Source organism: Lipotes vexillifer, unplaced genomic scaffold, assembly GCF_000442215.2.
Source record: "Lipotes vexillifer unplaced genomic scaffold, Lipotes_vexillifer_v1.1 scaffold418, whole genome shotgun sequence".
NCBI lineage: Eukaryota > Metazoa > Chordata > Mammalia > Artiodactyla > Lipotidae > Lipotes > Lipotes vexillifer.
The window spans coordinates 2,218,541-2,238,157 of record NW_006798629.1 but is presented as its reverse complement, the minus strand read 5'-3'; the positions used below and the strand labels follow the sequence as shown (position 1 = coordinate 2,238,157).

General features: G+C 39.5%; 1 protein-coding gene across 1 annotated transcript in view; it reads left to right on the top strand.

The window, feature by feature from the left end:
* KAT2B (lysine acetyltransferase 2B) overlaps window positions 1-2,298 on the top strand; it is a 71,104-nt gene extending 68,806 nt beyond the window's left edge. Inside the window, exon 18 of the mRNA XM_007470642.1 lies at window positions 235-2,298. Coding sequence (XP_007470704.1) covers window positions 235-428 — 194 coding nt within the window. The 3' untranslated portion in view covers window positions 429-2,298. The remainder of the gene's footprint in view (window positions 1-234) is intronic.
* Window positions 2,299-19,617: the final 17,319 nt, after the last annotated feature.

Here is a 19,617-nt window from a genome sequence, read left to right as displayed (position 1 = left end):
AATGGTCCCTTCAGTGTTAAAACACTGTGATTTTGCACAGGATACCCTCACAAAAGGAAGAACATAAGACTCAAGAACTGTTTTCCTTGATCATATGAATTTCTCTTAAAGAAAGGCATTGGGATGGTGAAAATGTGATCAAACTGATGACATAGATTTCTTTCCCCATCTCACTTTTGTCAGCTGGTGTTTAAAAGGAGTCAAAGATGGCTAATATTTTTTTTTCCTGTGCAGATCTGAAAACCATGAGCGAACGCCTCAAGAATAGGTACTACGTGTCTAAGAAATTATTCATGGCAGACTTACAGCGCGTCTTTACCAATTGCAAAGAGTACAACCCCCCTGAGAGTGAATACTACAAATGTGCCAATATCCTGGAGAAATTCTTCTTCAGTAAAATTAAGGAAGCTGGATTAATTGACAAGTGATATTTTTTTTCCTCTGCTTCTTAGAAACTCATCAAGCAGTGTGCCTAAAGCATGGTTTAGTTTTACAAAGAATTGGACATAATGTATTGAAGATACTTGTAATAATTAGCACTTTTAAAAAACAAACAGAAAACCTCCTCTTAGCTTTTCAGATATGTATTTAAATTGAAGTCATAGAACATTTTTATTTTATGGAATAGATTTTAATCTATTCACTACAATTAATGTCAACTTTCTATGGCATGTCCATTAGCTGAGTATTCAATATTAGATGATCAGGGGTTTCCTCAAAATTTGTATATGAGGAAATTGCACATAGTACCAAGATTTGGGGGAATGCAGAAAATTTTCAGACCGTGAATGTTTCCCTTTTTTTCTAATGGAATGTGAGAGTTTATTTTTATTTTATTCTGAAGGACTTTAAAGGAAGGGATGCATGATAGAAAGCCCGTAAAGGGTGAAATATGTGATGTTTGAAGTCTCATGGTAGACTTCTTATATATATTTTTAAAAAACACTCATCTAGGTGAGGTGCTTTGAGCAGTTCTGAAAAAATGCAGTTCCAGAAAGCAACTGCTTTGATTCCTAAGGAAGAAATTCTAAATAGTGCAGACTTTTATAAGCATCTGGGTTTTTGATAATTCTGTCTACCTACAACAAACTTGTGAGTACATAACCACTATTTTAATGATTACTTTCTCTACACGAGTGTGTAATACTATATTTGACTTTGCTTATGCAGGCCATAAGTTCCAAAAGGCAATTTCCTGGTCCACAGAGGCATCCATTTGAAAACACTTGAGATTGAATCAACATACTTTAACAAAAAGAGACGTATAATCTATTTAATGTATCAAATTTAGTGAATCCTTGTTCTATTAAATAAGGATTTTTTGCCCTTTCTACAATACACACAACCCCACTGATAATGTATTTATGAACATTTTTCCTTTTGCATCTCCAGATTATATTCATTGTCGGAGATGAATTAAATTACCACCAAGATTTGCTGTCAGTATTTTAATACCTACATTGGCATATATACCCAGGGTAATACTATCCCACTAAAATCCATCATACAACCTTATTAACCTGTCTTGGGGTTCCAGCTTAGTGCTTGGATTTATTTCCTGATTAACACTACATTGAAAAGTGGGACGTCCGCCATCCCAACTCTGGGAGAACCAACTCACATAAAACAAACGAAGCCCACCTTGATGGTCTCGACACTAATTTTTATGATACAAATTTATAAACTGATTTTTGTAAAGGACTAGGTTTAAAGGTATATTTAACTTGATGTTTTCTATCAGCATAAAAGAATTGAAATGATTATTGGATAGACATTAAACACACTTGCCAGAGATAATCTGCACGAAGGAAAAAAACCCTGCAGATGGCCGTGAAGTTGGAAGGATCGTTTTTAATATGTAAGATATATTCAGAATGCTGACAACTGAGAAATGCCTCAACTTTTTAAAGTATAAGAAACCACCTTGTGTGGCATCTGGATTTCTGATGAAGAAGGATGATACAGTTTGGATTAAGTGACTTGGACTGGTTTTCAACAGTGCTTTGTACTGGACCTGCCGAAGCATCTGGCCAGCTTGGTATCCTGTGAAAGTTTGTTATTTTCTGGGTAGACATTCTTATAGAGTATTGTCTTTAAAATCAGATTGTCTCTTCTATATTGAAAGCATTTTTATGTTTTCTAATTTAAAAATTAATATTTTCTTATAGATATTGTGCAATAAAGCTGAAGTAGGATGTGTGGTTTTTGCAAATGCTTTAACAACGGATAAAACTTTACATTTGTAAAATTAATATATTGTACTGGTACAAAATAGTTTAAATTATATTTTAAAAAGCTCTTAATCTGGTGGTGTGTTTTCTTCTTCTGGCAGATTGAGTTTACAGGGCAAACGTACGATCTGTTTGATGACTGATTACATCCTTAGTTCTTAGGTCGTAAGCATGTCAAGGAAGGTGTTCAGAATTGTTGCATTTGTGTGAAGTTTCAAAAAAAATTCACAGCCCATCAGTGAGAGATTTTCAAGAGGAGAGACACTTATTGTGTCTCTGGAGTGATCCACTGCATCTTGCCCGTTGACACTCAGGAAAAAAATCCAGCTAAAGAAGAGTGTTACGGTTTTAGAAACAGTCCCGCACTCACCCCCAGTTTTTCTACTTTGCATCTGTGAGACAGATGAATGAGGAGAGGGACAGAAAAAAATACAGCTGATTTTTAGGCATCTCCCATATGAGCTTCTACTGTTTACTCAAAGTGCTGATTGTAGGAAAGTAAACTTTATCCTGTTGGGGTATGAGCACCCACCAAAGAGCACACTGCTTCTGAATTCTGAACCAGCTCAGCAGTCAACAGACCAAGGCACATGATGGCCCAAACATCTTTATAAATAATAAAATGCATTTTGGAGGTTGTGACTTGTGTATCTATGGAAAATGGGCTTTCTGTTACGGAACCCCAGGATGTGGTTGACTCACCAGCTGCCAGCAGCTCTGCACCACTGCAGACGTCCCCCTACCAAGGCAGGGCCTCTTACCCTTAAGCTTAGTGCACGGCCCGGGACAGTTATGCTGTCTGAAGGCAGGGCAACTCCAAAGAGGTACGGGTGAGGAAGGAGCAGAGCTAGGCCACTTCCTTCCCTTAACTCATCAATGAGGCAGGTTCCTCCCGGGGGAGGGAGGCATGAGGGGCAGAGCCAGGCAGAAGCCAGGGCTGAGGGATGTCCTTCTACGGAAAAGTAAACATCCAGAACAGAGACTAAGTTGCCCTCCCATCCCAGCCCATCTATCCGTGGTCAAAAATCTCAACTCTGGTTGTATTCATCAGAAGAAAAGAGTGAAAAGACGACTTTGTGGTTTTCATGTTATCTGGAAGTAAAATTTATAATTTTGCAACCTAAGGAGTAGAAACAGGACCAGACTGAGGTATATGGACAGGTTAATAACGTATCACCCCTTTAAGCTGATAGTCTTCAGACCAGTCCCTTGGTGTTTATTTAAAAGCTTCTAAGAGCTTTGGAGGAGGACTTTCGACAAAGTAAGCAGAGGACTTCAGAGGTGAGACGACACCTGTAGGTATCACGAAAAGTTTTCAAATGTAATTCATGTATATTTATGCCTTGGTTTCTGTGTGGGGGCATCTCTGCTTTTTTCTGTGGAAAAAGGAAGCTAACAATGTCAAAGCTGGAGATTTTCTTTGGGTTTATTAAAAGCAATAATTTCAACAAAGCAGAGAAAAGCCAGGAAAGCACAGGTCAACCTTCCTGCCTCCCTCTTGTTACTGGGAAGCCCAGTACCACCACCTTGGCAGAGTTAGCTTAAAAAATGTTATTTGTGTGTGTGTAATTTTCTGAGCTGAAATGAAGGTTTATCAGTTTTTGTTTATCTAGGTTTGAAGTTCTTTTTAAAAAAATCCCTTAGAAAATTCGTTGCACCAAAGGACCTTCTCAAAATAATGCACGTGTTCACAAGCTTTCTGCGTACTGGTTCACTTTGTTCTTGGACCCATCCTGAAATTCACTGGTCTCTGTTCTTTGCTCTGTTAACTCCCCATTTTTGACAGTTATTAGGTACATTTCTAACTTATGCTAAAAATATGTAGGAACAGAGAATCGGCCTTTTTGTTCGATAGGGCAGTCCAACAACAAACACAGGCAAAGGTGATAAAGTCCTTAGGCTGGGTTGATGTTGGCTGTTTTAGAGTTGAGTAGAACACACACTTGGTTCATACTGAGTTTGTGATCAAGCTCTGATTCACATCTTTTCCCACAGAGTGCTATTAAGTAAGTCAGTGCATCAGCACTGCTTCTCAACATACCCAAACACACCACACTTGTATGGTTGTAGCTCTGTGCACAACTTAACATCCCATATATATATATAATATATATATATATTATATATAGTTTTTATATATATTTTAAATTGAAGTATAGTTGATTTACATTGTGTTAATTTCTGCTGTACAGCAAAGTGATTCAGTTATATCTCTATATATAGATAGTTAGATGCTTTTTTTTGGCTGTATTGGGTCTTCGTTGCTGTGCACGGGCTTTCTCTAATTGCAGCGAGCTGGGGCTACTCGTTGCAGTGCACGGGCATCTCATTGTGGCGGCTTCTCTTGATGCGGAGCACAGGCTCTAGGCACGTGGGCTTCAGTAGTTGCAGCACACAGGCTCAATAGTTGCAGTGCACGGGCTCTAGGGTGCGTGGGCTTCAGTAGTTGTGGCACACGGGCTTAGTTGCTCCGCGGCATGTGGGATCTTCCTGGACCACGGACGGAACTCGTGTCCCCCGCATTGTCAGGCAGATTCTTAACCACTGTGCCACCAGGGAAGTCCCATATACATTTTTAATACTCTTTTCCATTATGGTTATCACAGGATATTGAATGTAGTTCCCTGTGCTATGGAGTAGGACCTTGTTGTTTATCCACCCTGTATATAATAGTTTGCATCTGCTAACCCCAAACTCCTACACCATCCCTCCCCCACACCCCCTTGCCCTTGGCAACCACAAGTCTGTTCTCTATATCTGTGAGTCTGTTTCTGTTTCATAGATAAGTTCATTTGTGTCATATTTTAGATTCCCCATAAGTGGCTTCTCTTGTTGTGGAACATGGGCTATAGGCGCTTGGCTTCAGTAGTTGTGGCACACGGGCTTAGTTGCTCCGCGGCATGTGGGATCTTCCTGGACCACGGACGGAACTCGTGTCCCCCGCATTGTCAGGCAGATTCTTAACCACTGTGCCACCAGGGAAGTCCCATATACATTTTTAATACTCTTTTCCATTATGGTTATCACAGGATATTGAATGTAGTTCCCTGTGCTATGGAGTAGGACCTTGTTGTTTATCCACCCTGTATATAATAGTTTGCATCTGCTAACCCCAAACTCCTACACCATCCCTCCCCCACACCCCCTTGCCCTTGGCAACCACAAGTCTGTTCTCTATATCTGTGAGTCTGTTTCTGTTTCATAGATAAGTTCATTTGTGTCATATTTTAGATTCCCCATATGAGTGATATCATATGGTATTTGTCCTCTCTTTTTGACTTACTTCACTTAGTATGATAATCTCTGGTTCCATCCATGTTGCTAAAAATGGCATTATTTCATTGTATTGGGTTGGCCAAAAGGTTCGTTCAGTTTTTTCTGTAAGATGGCCATAGTAGCACTTAGCTGTCTTTTTTAAAAAAATAATTAATTAATTTTTGGCTGAGTTGGATCTTTGTTGCTGCGCAGGGACTTTCTCTAGTTGCGGCGAGCGGGGGCCACTCTTCATTGCGGTGCGCAGGCTTCTCATTGCGGTGGCTTCTCTTGTTGCAGAGCATGGTCTCTAGGCGCGCGGGCTTCAGTGGTTGTGGCTCACAGGCTCTAGAGCACAGGCTCAGTGGTGGTGGCGCATGGGCTTAGTGGCTCTGCAGCATGTGGAATCTTCCTGGACCAGGGCTTGAACCCGTGTCCCCTGCATTGGCAAGCACATCCTTAACCACTGTGCCACCAGGGAAGCCCCACTTAGTTGTCTTTAACTTCATTTGAAATGGTTTTGTTAGATTGTATGTGACAGCTGTCATATCAGTGTGCATTTAAAAGAGTCATCAGGACTTCCCTGGTGGTGCAGTGGTTAAGAATCCCCCTGCCAATGCAGGGGACATGGGTTCAAGCCCTGGTACAGGAAGATCCCACATGCCACAGAGCAACTAAGCCCATGCACCACAACTACTGAGTCTGTGCTCTAGAGCCTGTAAGCCACAACTACTGAAGCCCACGTGCCAAGAGCCCGTGCTCCACAACAACAGAAGCCCTGCTTGCTTGCAACTAGAGAAAAACCCACACACAGCAACAAAGACCCAACACAGCCAAATAAATAAATTAATTTAAAAAATAAATTAAAAATTTTAAAAATAAAAAAAGTCATCAAAATTGGTGAATTTTTGTGTAGCCATTTTAATATTGAAATCAAAGAAAAGAAACATTTTTCGCATATTATGCTTTATTATTTCAAGAAAGGTAAAAACACACTGAAACACAAAAAAAGATTTGTGCAGAAGGTGCTGTGACTGACTGAATGTGTCAAAAGTGGTTTGCAAAGTTTTGTGCTGGAGATTTCTCGCTGGACGATGCTCAACCATCAGGTAAATCAGTTGAAGATAGCAATCAAATAAAGACATTAATTGAGAACAGTCAACGTTATACCATGTGGGAGATAGCCGACATACTCAAAATATCCAAATCAAGTGCTGAAAATCATTTGCACCAGCTTGGTTATATTCATCACTTTGATGTTTGGTTTCCACGTAGGTTAAGCGAGAAAAAACCTTTTTGACTATTTCCATATGCAATTCTCTAGGTAAATGTAATGAAAATGTTCCATTTTTAAAACAAGTTGTGACAGGCAATTAAAAGTGGATACTGTACAATAATGTGGAATGGAAGAAATTGTGAAGTAAGCGAAATGAACCACCACCAACCACACCAAAGGCCAGTCTTCATCCAAAGAAGGTGATGTTGTGTATATATTGGGATTGGAAGGGAGTCCTCTATGATGAGCTCCTTCCAGAAAACCAAATGATTAATTCCAAGTACTGCTCCCAGTTAGACCAACTGAAAGCAGCACTTGATGAAAAACTGAAAGCAGCACTTGATGAAAAGCGTCCAGAATTAGTCAACAGAAAATGCATAATCTTCCATCAGGATAACACAAGACTGCATGTTTTTTTGATGACTAGGCAAAAACTGTTACAGCCTGGCTGGGAAGTTCTGATTCATCTGCCGTATTCACTGGACATTGCATCTTTGGATTTCCATTTATTTAGGTCTTTACAAAATTGTCTTAATGAAAAAAATTTCAATTCCCTGGAAGACTAAAAGGCACCTGGAACAGTTCTTTGCTCAAAAAAGGTAAAAAGTTTTGGAAAGATAGAATTATGAAGTTGCCTGAGAAATGGCAGAAGGTAGTGGAACAAAAGGGTGGATATGTTGTTCAATAAAGTTCTTGGCGAAAATGAAAAATGTGTCTTTTATTTTTACTTAAAAACCGAAGGCACATTTTGGCCAACCCAATATATAAACTACATCTTTATCCATTCATCTGTCGATGGACTTTTGTGTTGCTTCCATGTCTTGGCTATTGGAAACAGTGCTGCTATGAACATAAGGATGCATGTATCTTTTTGAATTAATAGTTTTGTCTGGATATATGCACAGGAGTGGGATTGCAGCATCATATGGTAGCTCTATTTTTAGTTTTTTGAGGGACTTCCATAGTGGCTGCAGCAACTTGCATTCCCACCAACAGTGTAGGAGGTTTCTTTTCTCTACACCCTCTCCAGCATTTGTTATTTGTTGCCTTTTTAATGATGGCCATTCTGACTGGTACGAAGTGGTACTTCATTATTGTTTTGATTTGCATTTCTCTAATAATTAGCAATGTTGAGCATCTTTTCATGTGCCTGTTGGCCATCTGTACATTTTCTTTGGAGAAATGTCTATATAGGTTTTTGGCCCATTTTTTCGATTGGGTTGTTTTTTTGTTGTTGTGTTGTATGAGCTCTTTGTCTATTTTGGAAATCAAGCCTTTGTAGGCCACAGTGTTTGCAAATATTTTCTCCTGTTCCATAGGTTGTCTTTTTGTTTTGTTTATGGTTTCCTTTGCTGTGCAAAAGCTTGCAGGTTTGATTAGGTCCCATTTGTTTATTTTTGCTATCATTTCTATCGACTTGGGAGACGGACCTAAGAAAACATTGGTATGATTTATGTCAGAGAATGTTTTGTCTATGTTCTCTTCTAGGAGTTTTATGGTGTCATGCCTTCCTTTTAAGTCTTTAAGCCATTTTGAGTTTATTTTTGTGTATGGTGTGAGGGTGTGTTCTAAGTTCATGGATTTACTTGTGGTTCTTCAACTTTCCCAACACCACTTGCTGAAGAGACCTTTTCCCATTGTATATTCTTGCTTTCTTTGTCAAAGATTAATTGACCGTAGGTGTGTGGGTTTATTTCTGGGCTCTCTCTTCTGTTCCATTGATCCATATGTCTGTTTTTGTGCCAATACCATGCTGTTTGATTACTGTAGATTTGTAGTATTGCCTGAAGTCTGAGATGGTTATGCCTCTCCTGCTTTGTTCTTTGCCCTCAGGATTGCTTTGGCAATTCTGGGTCTTCTATGGTTCCATATAAATTTTAGGATTATTTGTTCCAGTTCTGTGAAAAATGTCATGGGTAATTTGATAGGGATCACGTTAAATCTGTAGATTGCTTTGGGTAGTATGGCTGTTTTAACAATAACAATTCTTCCAATCCAAGAGCATGAGATATCTTTCCATTTCTTTGAATCATTTTAAATTTTCTTTATTAATGTCTTATAGTTCTCAGTATATAAGTCTTTCACCTCCTTGGTCAGGTTTATTCCTTAGTATTTTATTTTTTGGGATGCAATTTTAAAAGGTATTTTTTCTTACATTCCCTTTCTGATAATTCATTGTTAATGTAAAGAAATGCAATTGATTTCTGTATGTTAATCTTGTACCCTACTACCTTGCTTAATTTGTTTATCAGTTCTAGTAGTTTTTGTGTGGAGTTTATAGGGTTGTCTGTATATAGTATCATGTTATCTGCATATAATGACAGTTTTACCTCTTCCTTTCCAATCTGGATAAATTTTATGTCTTTTTCTTGCCTGATCGCTGGGGCTAGGACTTCCAACACTATGTTGAACAGAAGTGGTGAGAGTGGGCATTCTTGTCTTGTACCAGATTTTAGTGGGAAGGCTTTCAGCTTTTCACTGTTATTATATTGGCTGTGGGTTTGTCATAAATAGCTTTTATTATGTTGAGATATGTTCCCTCTATACCCGCTTTGGTAAGAGTTTTTTATCATGAATCGATGTTGAATTTTATCAAATGCTTTTTCTGCATCTGTTGAGATGATCACTTGGTTTTTGTTTTTTCTTTTGTTAATGTGGTGTATCACATTGATTTTGCATATGTTGAACCATCCTTGTGAACTTGGGATGAATCCAACTTGGTCGTAGTGTATGGTCTTTTTGATGTGTTTGTTGGATTTGGTTTGCTAATATTTTGTTTAGAATTTTTGCATCTATGTTCATCAAAGATATTGTACTGTAATTTTCTTTTTTGGTGGTATCTTTGTCTGGTTTTGTATCAGGGTGGTGGTGGCTTCATAGAATGTCTTTGGGAGTGTTCCCTTCTCTTCAGTCTTTTGGAAGAGTTTGAGAAGGATCGGTATAAGTTCTTCTTTTTATGTTTGGAAGAATTCACCTGTGAGGCCATCTGGTCCTGGACTTTTGTTTGTAGGGAGCATTTTTAAATTACAGATTCTATTTCACTTCTAGTGACTGGTCTGTTCAAATTATTTTTTCCTGATTCAATTTTGGTGGGCTGTATGTTTCTAGAAACTTGTCCATTTCTTCTAGGTTGGTAAATACGTTGGCATGTAACTGTTCATAGTATTCTTTTATTTTTTTTGTATTTCTGGAGTATTGGTTGTTATTTCACCTTTTTCATTTCTTATTTTGTTTATTTGGGTTCTCTCTCTTTTCTTCTTGGTGAGCCTGGCCAGACATTTGTCAATATTGTTTACCCTTTCAAAAAATCACCTCTTGACTTTAATTTCTATTTATTTCTCTCTAATCTTTATTATTTCCTTCCTTCTGCTGACTTTAGGTTTTTGTTGTTCTTTTTCTAATTCTTTTAGATGGTAGGTTAGGTTGTTTATTTGAGATTTTTCTTGTTTTGTGAAGAAGGCCTGTGTCACTATGAACTTCCCTCTAAAAACTGCTTTTGCTGCATCCCACAGCTTTTGTATGGTTGTCTTTTCATTGTCATTTGTCTCAAGGTATTTTTTAATTGATAATTTCCTCTTGATTTCAACACTGACCCATTCGTTTTTTTATTAGCATGTTGTTTCTTTCTCATTTAATTTTCTGTGGTTGATTTCTAGTTTCATGCTGTTGTGGTCAGAAAAGATGCTTGAAATAATTTCTATACTCTTAGATTTGTTGAGGCTTGTTTTGTGCCCTAGTATGTGATCAGTCCTAGAGACTGTTCCATGTGCATTTGAAAAGAATGTGTATTCTGCTTTTTGGGGTGTAATGTCCTGAAAATATCAATTAAGTCTAACCATTCTGTCGTATCCTTTAGGATCTCTGTTGCCTTATTGATTTTCTGTCTCGAGGATCTGTCCATTGATGTGAGTGGGGTGTTAAAATCTCCTACCATTATTGTATACCCATCAGTTTCTCCCTTTATGTCTGTAGTATTTGTTTTATGTATTTGGGTGTTCCTATATTAGGTGCATATACATTGACGAGTGTAATATCCTCTTCTTGTATTGATCCTTTTATCATTATATAGTGTCCTTCTTTGTCTTTGTGGGCTTTGTTTTAAGTCTATTTTGTCTCATATGAGTATTGAGACCCTCCTCTTTCACGTCATTTCTGTTTTGCATGAAATATCTTTTTCCATCCCCTCAGTTTCAATTTATGTGTGTCCTTTGCCCTAAAGTGGGTCTCTTGTAGGAAGCATATTGTAGGTTCTTATTTTTTTAATCCAACCTGCCACTCTGTGTCTTTTGATTGGAGCATTTAGTCCATTGACATTTTCTTTTAATATTCTTTTCATTTTTTATTTTACTTTTTACTTTTTGGCTGCGTTGGGTCTTTGTTGCTGTGCACGGGCTTTCTCTAGTTGCAGTGGGTAGGGGCTACTCTTCGTTGTGGTGCGTGGGCTTCTTATTGCAGTGGCTTCTCTTGTTGTGGAGCATGGGCTCTAGGCATGCGGGATTCAGTAGTTGTAGCACACAGGCTCAGTAGTTATGGCTTGTGGGCTCTAGAGTGCAGGCTCAGTAGTTGTGTCGCAAGGGCTTAGTTGCTCTGCGGCATGTGGGATCTTCCCAGACCAGGGATTGAACCTGTGTCCCCTGCATTGACAGGCGGATTCTTAACCACTGCACCACCAGGGAAGTCCCTAGTCCACTGAAACTTAAGGTAATTAGTGATAGATATGTATTTATTGCCATTTTAAACCTTGTTTTCCAGTTGATTTTGTGTTTCTTCTTTTTTTCTTTTGCCTTTTATGGTTTGATTTCCTCTTATTTTATGCTTTTGTTCTCTTCTTTTTGGTTTTGTGAATCTGCTGTATGTTTCTGATTTGTGGTTACCCTGTTTTTCAAGCATGTTAACCCCTTCCTATATCTACTTGCTTTAGACTGATGGTCACATAGGCTCAAATACATTCTAAAAAAAACAGTCAGCATTTTCTTACTCTCCTTCCCTACATTTTATGATTTTTATGTGCTCTTTTACATCTTCATGTTCATCCTTTTGCTGCTCATTGTGGTTATCACTTAAAAATGTAAAAAACAATTTTTTTTTCCTTTTTAATCTGTATACTGTCTTATTTAAGTGATTTGCTTTTCAGTTGTGATTTTTCTCTTTCCTATATCTTCTTGCTTCTTTTCTATTTAGAGAAGACCTTCCAATATTTCTTTTAGGATAGGTTTAGTATTGCTGTATTCTTTTAGTTTTTGCTTGTCTGAGAAATTATTTATCTCTCCTTTTATTGTAAATGATAGTCTTGCTGGGCGGAGCATCCAAGGTTGCAGATTTTTCCCCTTTCAGGATTTTGAATATATCTTATCACTCCCTTCTGGCCTGAAAAATTTCTGTAGAGAAATCAGCTGATAGCCTTGTGGGGGTTCCCTTATAATTAATTCTTTGCTTTTCTCTTTCTGCCTTTAGAATCCTCTCTTTAACTTTTGCCATTGAATATGTTTTAGTTTAGGTCTGTTTGGGTTCATCTTGTTTTGGAACTTCGGTGCTTCCTGTACCTGAATATCTGTTTCCTTCTTTAGGTTTGGGAAGTTTTTAGCCATAATTTCTTTCAATACATTTTTGATCACCTTTTCTCTTTCTTCTTCTGGAATCCCTATTATTTGTAGGTTGGCATGCTTTATATTATCCCATAGATCTCCTGTATTGCTTTCATTTTGCTTTTTTTTTTTTTTTTTTTTTTTTTTTTTTTTTTTTTTTCTTTTTTTTTTTTTTTTTTTTTTTTTTTTTTTTTTTTTTTTTTTTTGCTGTTCATTGCCTTTAGCTCAGCTTTTGTCTTGGTGAATGAGTTTTCTAATTTTTCTTGGCTCCCCTTTATAGTTTCTAGTTCCTTTTTACAACAGTCTGCATTTCTGTCAATAGCCTTTCTTAATCCCTTCATTATTTTTATTATCTCCTTTTGAACTCTGTGTCTATTAGACTGAAGAGGTCTGTTTCATTGTTCTTTCAGGGGAATTCTCTTGGTCTCTTAACTGGGAGTGTTGTTCTGCTCCTCAGTTTTATGTTACTTTGTTTTTATATTTTTCTCCCATTGGGAGGGTTGTCTTTTCATTTTGTTTATGGTTTCCTTTGCTGTGCAAAAGCTGTTTTTTAAAAAAAATATTTATTTTGCTGTGTTGGGTCTTAGTTACAATACGTGGGCTCTGTTGCGGCATGCAGGATCTTTCATTGCAGTGCACGGGCTTCTCTCTAGTTGTGGCTTGTGGGCTCTAGAGCGTGCAGGCTCATTAGTTGCAGTGCGTGGGCTCCAGAGCGCATGGGCTCAGTAGTTGTGGTGCACAGGCTATAGAGCTCACAGGCTTAGTTGCCCCATGGCATGTGGGATCTTAGTTCCCCAACCAGGGATCGAAATTGTGTCCCCTTCATTGGAAGGTGAATTCTTAACCACTGGACCACCAGGGAAGTCCCTCTCAATTTTACTTTTATTTCCCTTATTCTGTGAGTGTTGGAGAAAAAATTACCTACTTTGGTCTTGGAGGGTTATTTTTATGTGGCAGTATCCCTGTGTAGCTTGTTTGGGTTTAATATTTTTGGTGTGAGGACTGTTTAGTGGATACCTGCCACTGTTTCCTCAGCCTGTGCTGGCCGTTATCCCCTTGATGGGGATGTGCAGAGGTGGGAGCTGGTGCCCTCTCCTGGAGCCCACAGCAGTGGTGGTGGCAGCAGTTGGTGCCTGCTCTTGGAGCCCATGGCATTGGTAGCGGCTAGCATCAGCTCCTGGAGTCCAAGGAGGCAACAGCCGGTGGGCGCTCCTTGAGCTCGTGGGCGTGGTGCCCTGTTGGCTGCGTGTGTGTGGAGAGAGAGGCTGCTGTGGTGGGCCCTGGCCCTCCCTTTGTGCACCCAACAATGGTGCCTTGCCTCTGTGGTGGGTCCCAGCTCCCTCTGTGTACCCTCCTGTTTGTGGTTGCATCACACTCCAGCCCCTTCAGGTTGTCTCCACACAGCCAACCCCAGGTCTGTCCTCTGAAGCCTGAGCTTCAGCACCCAGACGCCGTCCATCCTTGCAGATGTACGTCTCAGGCTGGGGAATGCCAGGCAGCAGCACAGACCCTCTGTGCAGGTCTCTCTCCATTCTGCCTGCCATAAACTGGTTGCTGCACTCTCCTCTGAGGCTCTGAAACTCCCCCTCTGTCGTGGCTGATCTCTCTGCCAGTGAGGGGGCTTCCCAGGGAACACGAACATTTAGTCTTTCATAGCTCCCTCCCAGGGGCGCAGGTACTCTCCTGATTCCTCTCTCTCTTGTTTTTTTCTCTTTTCCTACCCAGTTATGTGGAGATCTTTTTTTTTTTTTTTTTTGCAGTACGTGGGCCCCTCACTGTTGTGGCCTCTCCCGTTGCGAAGCACAGGCTCCGGACGCGCAGGCTCAGTGGCCATGGCCCATGGGTCCAGCCTCTCTGTGGCATGTGGGATCCCCCCGGACTGGGGCATGAACCTGTGTCCCCTGCATCAGCAGGCAGACTCTCAACCACTGTGCCACCAGGGAAGCCCCTGGAGATCTTTCTTGCCCTTTCAGAATTCTGAAGTCCTCTGCCAGCTTTCAGTAGGTATTCTATGAGAATTGTTCCATGTGTAGATGTGTTTCTGATGTATTTGTGGAAGGAGGTGAGCTCCACATTCTTCTACTCTGGCATCTCGATCATCCCCCCTCCTATATCTTTTTAACATTAAAAAAAAAATCAAAGCATAATTAACAATACAATATTATACATAGATTTTAGGTGTTCAGTTTGATGACTTTTAACAGCTGTGTACACTACTGTAATCACTACCCTAAAGAAGACACATTTCAATTCAAAGGAAAGTTTCCTTGTGCCCCTTTCCAGTCAATTCTCAACCCCATCTCCAGTTACCATAGGTCACTTTTGTCTGTTCTTTGAGTCACATAAATGGACTACTTTTCAGCACACTTCTTATATGCAGCACAATGTATAGCTCTGGAGAAGCCAATTCACCTTCCTGTGTCTATTGCCTTACTAGACACACACCTTTCTGTTCAAAGCTGTAGTGAGGATGTGTTTAAATAATGTATGTGAAGATGTTTTGAAATAAATGTGAAACATATGTTTAAACTACTACTACAAATTAGAAAGACCTTTACCTAAAACAGTTTTAAAATTTTGTTAATATAATGCAAATTTTAAAAAAATCTGCATTGGTACAAAGCAGGTTTGAACTCGCAGATTGTCAATCTGTGAATACTACTTGGCTTCATATAATCAAGTAATTTCCTTACCATGTACCACGTATGAAGCTCTGACTAGGTGTCAGGCACTCTTCTTAGCATTTTACTTAAGCATATTAAGTCACTGAATCCTGGCAAAAATTTAATAAAAACAGATACAGAGAAGCAATTTTGCTAAGAAGTAGCATGCTGGGATTCTTGATCAAGCCAGTATTCTTAAACTCTGTGCAACACCAACCACATCTACAGCTAAAGAGTAATTATCCTAGTTTGTTGCATGAAGTATCTAGATATTATGTATCTAGATAGTAACTGTAGTTCCAATTCCTTTTATACTATGAATTCTTACTATATTCCACATCTATTAAACATCTCTTGTGTATAAAATGACAAGGATACAGAGGTGAGTTGCCAGATTTTTAAGACTAAAATCTATTACTGCACAAGAAATGTAAGCCATGTGACAGGGTATAACATCTGTGAATTCAGAGGTGAGATTAATGTGGAAATTAAGGAAACACTCCCATTTACCATTGGAACAAAAAGAATAAAATACCTAGGGATAAACCTACCTAGGGAGACAAAAGACCTGTATGCAGAAAACTATAAGACACTGATGAAAGAAATTAAAGATGATACCAACAGATGGAGAGATATACCATGTTCTTGGATTGGAAGAATCAACATTGTGAAAATGACTGTACTACCCAAAGCAATCTACAGATTCAGTGCAATCCCTATCAAATTACCAATGGCATTTTTTACAGAACTAGAACAAAAAATCTTAAAATTTGTATGGAGATACAAAAGACCCTGAATAGCCAAAGTGGTCTTTTTTTTAGTTTAATTTTATCTTTATTTATTTATTTTTGGCTGCATTGGGTCTTCCTTGCTGTGTGCAGGCTTTCTCTAGTTGTGGCGAGTGGGGGCTACTTTGTTGTGGTGCACGGGTTTCTCATTGTGGTGGCTTTGCTTGTTGCAGAGCACGGGCTCTAGGCATGCGGGCTTCAGTAGTTGTGGCATGTGGGCTCAGTAGTTGTGGCTTGCAGGCTCTAGACCGCAGGCTCAGAAGTTGTGGCGCTTGGGCTTAGTTGCTCTGCGGCATGTGGGATCTTCCCTGAGCAGGGCTTGAACCTGTGTCCCCTGCATTGGCAGGCGGATTCTTAACCACTGCACCACCAGGGAAGTTGCCAAAGTGGTCTTGAGGGAAAAAAAAACGGAGCTGGAGGAATCAGACTCCCTGACTTCAGACTATACTACAAAGCTACAGTAATCAAGACAATATGGTACTGGCCCCAAAACAGAAATATAGATCAATGGAACAGGATAGAAAGCCCAGAGATAAACCCATGCACCTATGGTCAACTAATCTATGGCAGAGGAGGCAAGGATATACAATGGAGAAAAGACAGTCTCTTCAATAAGTGGTGCTGGGAAAACTGGACAGCTACATGTAAAAGAATGATATTAGAACACTCCCTAACATCATACACAAAAATAAACTCAAAGTGGATTAGAGACCTAAATGTAAGACCAGACACTATAAACCTTTTAGAGGAAAACATAGGAAGAACACTCTTTGACGTAAATCACAGCAATATCTTTTTTGATCCACCTCCTAGAGTAATGGAAGTAAAAACAAAAAAACAAATGGGACCTAATGAAACTTAAAAGCTTTTGCACAATAAAGGAAGCCGTAAAGAAGACAAAAAGACAACCCTCAGAATGGGAGAAAATATTTGCAAACCAATCAGTGGACAAAGGATTAAACTCCAAAATATATAAACAGCTTATGCAGCTCAATATTAAAAAAACAACCCAATCCAAAAATGGGCCGAAGTCCTAAATAGACATTTCTCCAAAGAAGAGATACAGATGGCCAAGAAGCATGTGAGAAACTGCTGAACATTGCTAATTATTAGAGAAATGCAAATCAAAACTACAATGAGGTATCACCTCACACCAGTTAGAATGGGCATCATCAGAAAATCTACAAACAACAAATACTGGAAAGGATGTGGAGAAAAGGGAACTGTCTTGCATTGTTGGTGGGAATGTAAATTGATACAGCCACTATGGAGAACATTATGGAGGTTCCTTAAAAATGTAAAAATAGAATTACCATATGACCCAGCAATTCCACTACTGGACATATACCTAGAGAAAACCATAATTCAAAAAGACACATGCACCCCAATGTTCATTGCAGCACTATTTGTAATATCCAGGACATGGAAGCAATCTAAATGCGCATCGACAGACAAATGGATAAAGAAGATGTGGTACATATATACAATGGAATATTACTCAGCCATAAAAAGGGACGAAATTGGGTCATTTGTAGAGACGTGGATGGATCTAGAGACTGTCATACATAGTGAAGTAAGTCAGAAAGAGAAAAACAAATATCGTATATTAACGCATATATGTGGAAGTTAGAAAAATGGTACAGATGAACCAGTTTGCAGGGTAGAAATTTGAGACACAGATGTAGAGAACAAACATATGTACACCAAGGGGGGAAATGGCGGGGGTTGGTGGTGGGATGAATTGGAAGATTGGGATTTTCATATATACATTAATATGTATTAAATGGATAACTAATAAGAACCTGCTGTATAAAAAAATAAATAATTCAAAAAAATAGATAAACAACTAGGACCTACTGTATAGCACAGGGAACTATATTCAATATCTTTTGATAAACCTTAATGGAAAAGAATCTGAAAAAGAATATATACATATTCATAAAATTGAATCACTTTGCTGTACACCTAAAACTAACACAACAATAAAAAAAAACAACATACAATTTAAAAAGATACCTGTAAAGCAAATGTGACTTCACCCCCAACCTCACAAAACCATATCCTCTGGGCCTCATGTACGGAGAAATTTTGGAGCTTCCACTAGTATAGTGCTATGAGACTATGGAAAGGAAGGCACAGTCTGCTAAGTGGGGATTAAGGGAAAGCTTCCCAGAGGATGTGTCTTTTAATTTGTGTACTGAGGTGAATGGGGAGTGAACGAGGCACAATCTGGAGGAAGGCAGGTGGAAACAATACAGGGTGAGAAATCCTCAAGGGAGTCAAAAATCAACTGAGAAAATCCAACAGGACAGGAATGTGAGGAGCAAAGAGGAGTGGTGTGGGGTGGTATAGGGCCATGATAGGCCATGGGAAGAAGATGGGATTTAATTTCACAGGAAATAGGAAATGGCTGTTAAAATGATCAAATTTTGTGATTAACAAAAAAATCTTCACAGTGGATCAGAGACTTCTGATTGCAAGAGAGCAAAGAATAACTTAAAACCCTTGCTCTTATACAGACAAGATGATTGAGTAGGACCTTGAGCTCACTTCCTCACACAAGAAACACCAAACTTACATCTGACTGCTGAACAACCATCAAAAGAAAGACTGGAACCTACCAAAAAAGGTATTCTACATCCAAGACATAAACAAGAAACCTATGAGACTGTAGTAGGGGCACACTCACGATATAATCAAATCCCATACAGCCCCCAGATGGGCAACCCACAAACTGGAGAACAATTATATCACAGAAGTTCTCGCACAGGAGTGAGTTCTGAGCCCCACGTCAGGCTCCCAAGCCTGGGGGTCCAGCAACAGGAAGAAAAGCCCTAGAGCATTTAGCTTTGAAGGCCAGTGGGGATTGAGTGCAGGAGCTCCACAGGACTGGGGGAAAAAGAAACACCACTTTTGGAGGGCACACAGAAGGTCTCGTGTGCACCAGGACCCAAGGCAAAAGCAGTGATTTCATAGAAGCCTGGGCCAGACTTACCTGTTGGTACTGGAGGGTCTCCTGGGGAGGCGGGGGTAGCTGTGACAACCTGTGGGGACAAGGCAATTAGTGGCAGAGGTAATTTGCAATATTCATCAGTGTGAGATCACCTGGATGCCACCATTTTGGCACCAAGACCTGGCCCCATCCAATAGCCTGTAGGCTCAAGTGCTGGCATGCCTCAGGCCAAACAATGAACAGGGTGGGAACACAGCCCAATCCATCAGTAGACAGGCTGCCTAACGACTTCCTGAGTCCACAGTCAATTCTAGGCATGGCCCTGGCCACCACAGGGCCAAGAACCAGCTACACCAGTGGACAGGCACCAAGCCCTTCCACCTGTAAACCTTGCACAAGCCTCTAGACCAGCCTCACCCACCATGGGCCAGACACCAGAAGCAAGAAAACTACATTCCAGTTGCCTGCAGAACTGAGTCTGCAACACAGATCAGAACCTACTGCGAGACCAGTTGGGACAGACATGGAGGCTAAATGATATTTTACTAAACAACCAATGGATTACTGAAGAAATCAAAGAAGAAAGGGAAATAAAAGGAAACCAAATTGGAAAAGAAGTAAAACTGTCACTGTTTGCAGATGTCAAGATACTGTATATAGAAAATTCTAAAGACGTGACCAGAAAACTATTAGAGCTCTTCAATGAACTCAGTAGAGTCACAGGATACAATATACAGAAATCTATTGCATTTCTGTAAACTAACAACGAGCTATCAGAAAGAGAAATTAAGGAAACAATCCCATTTACCATCGCATGAAAAAGAACAAAACACCTAGGAATAAACCTACCTAAGGAGGCAAAAATTGGT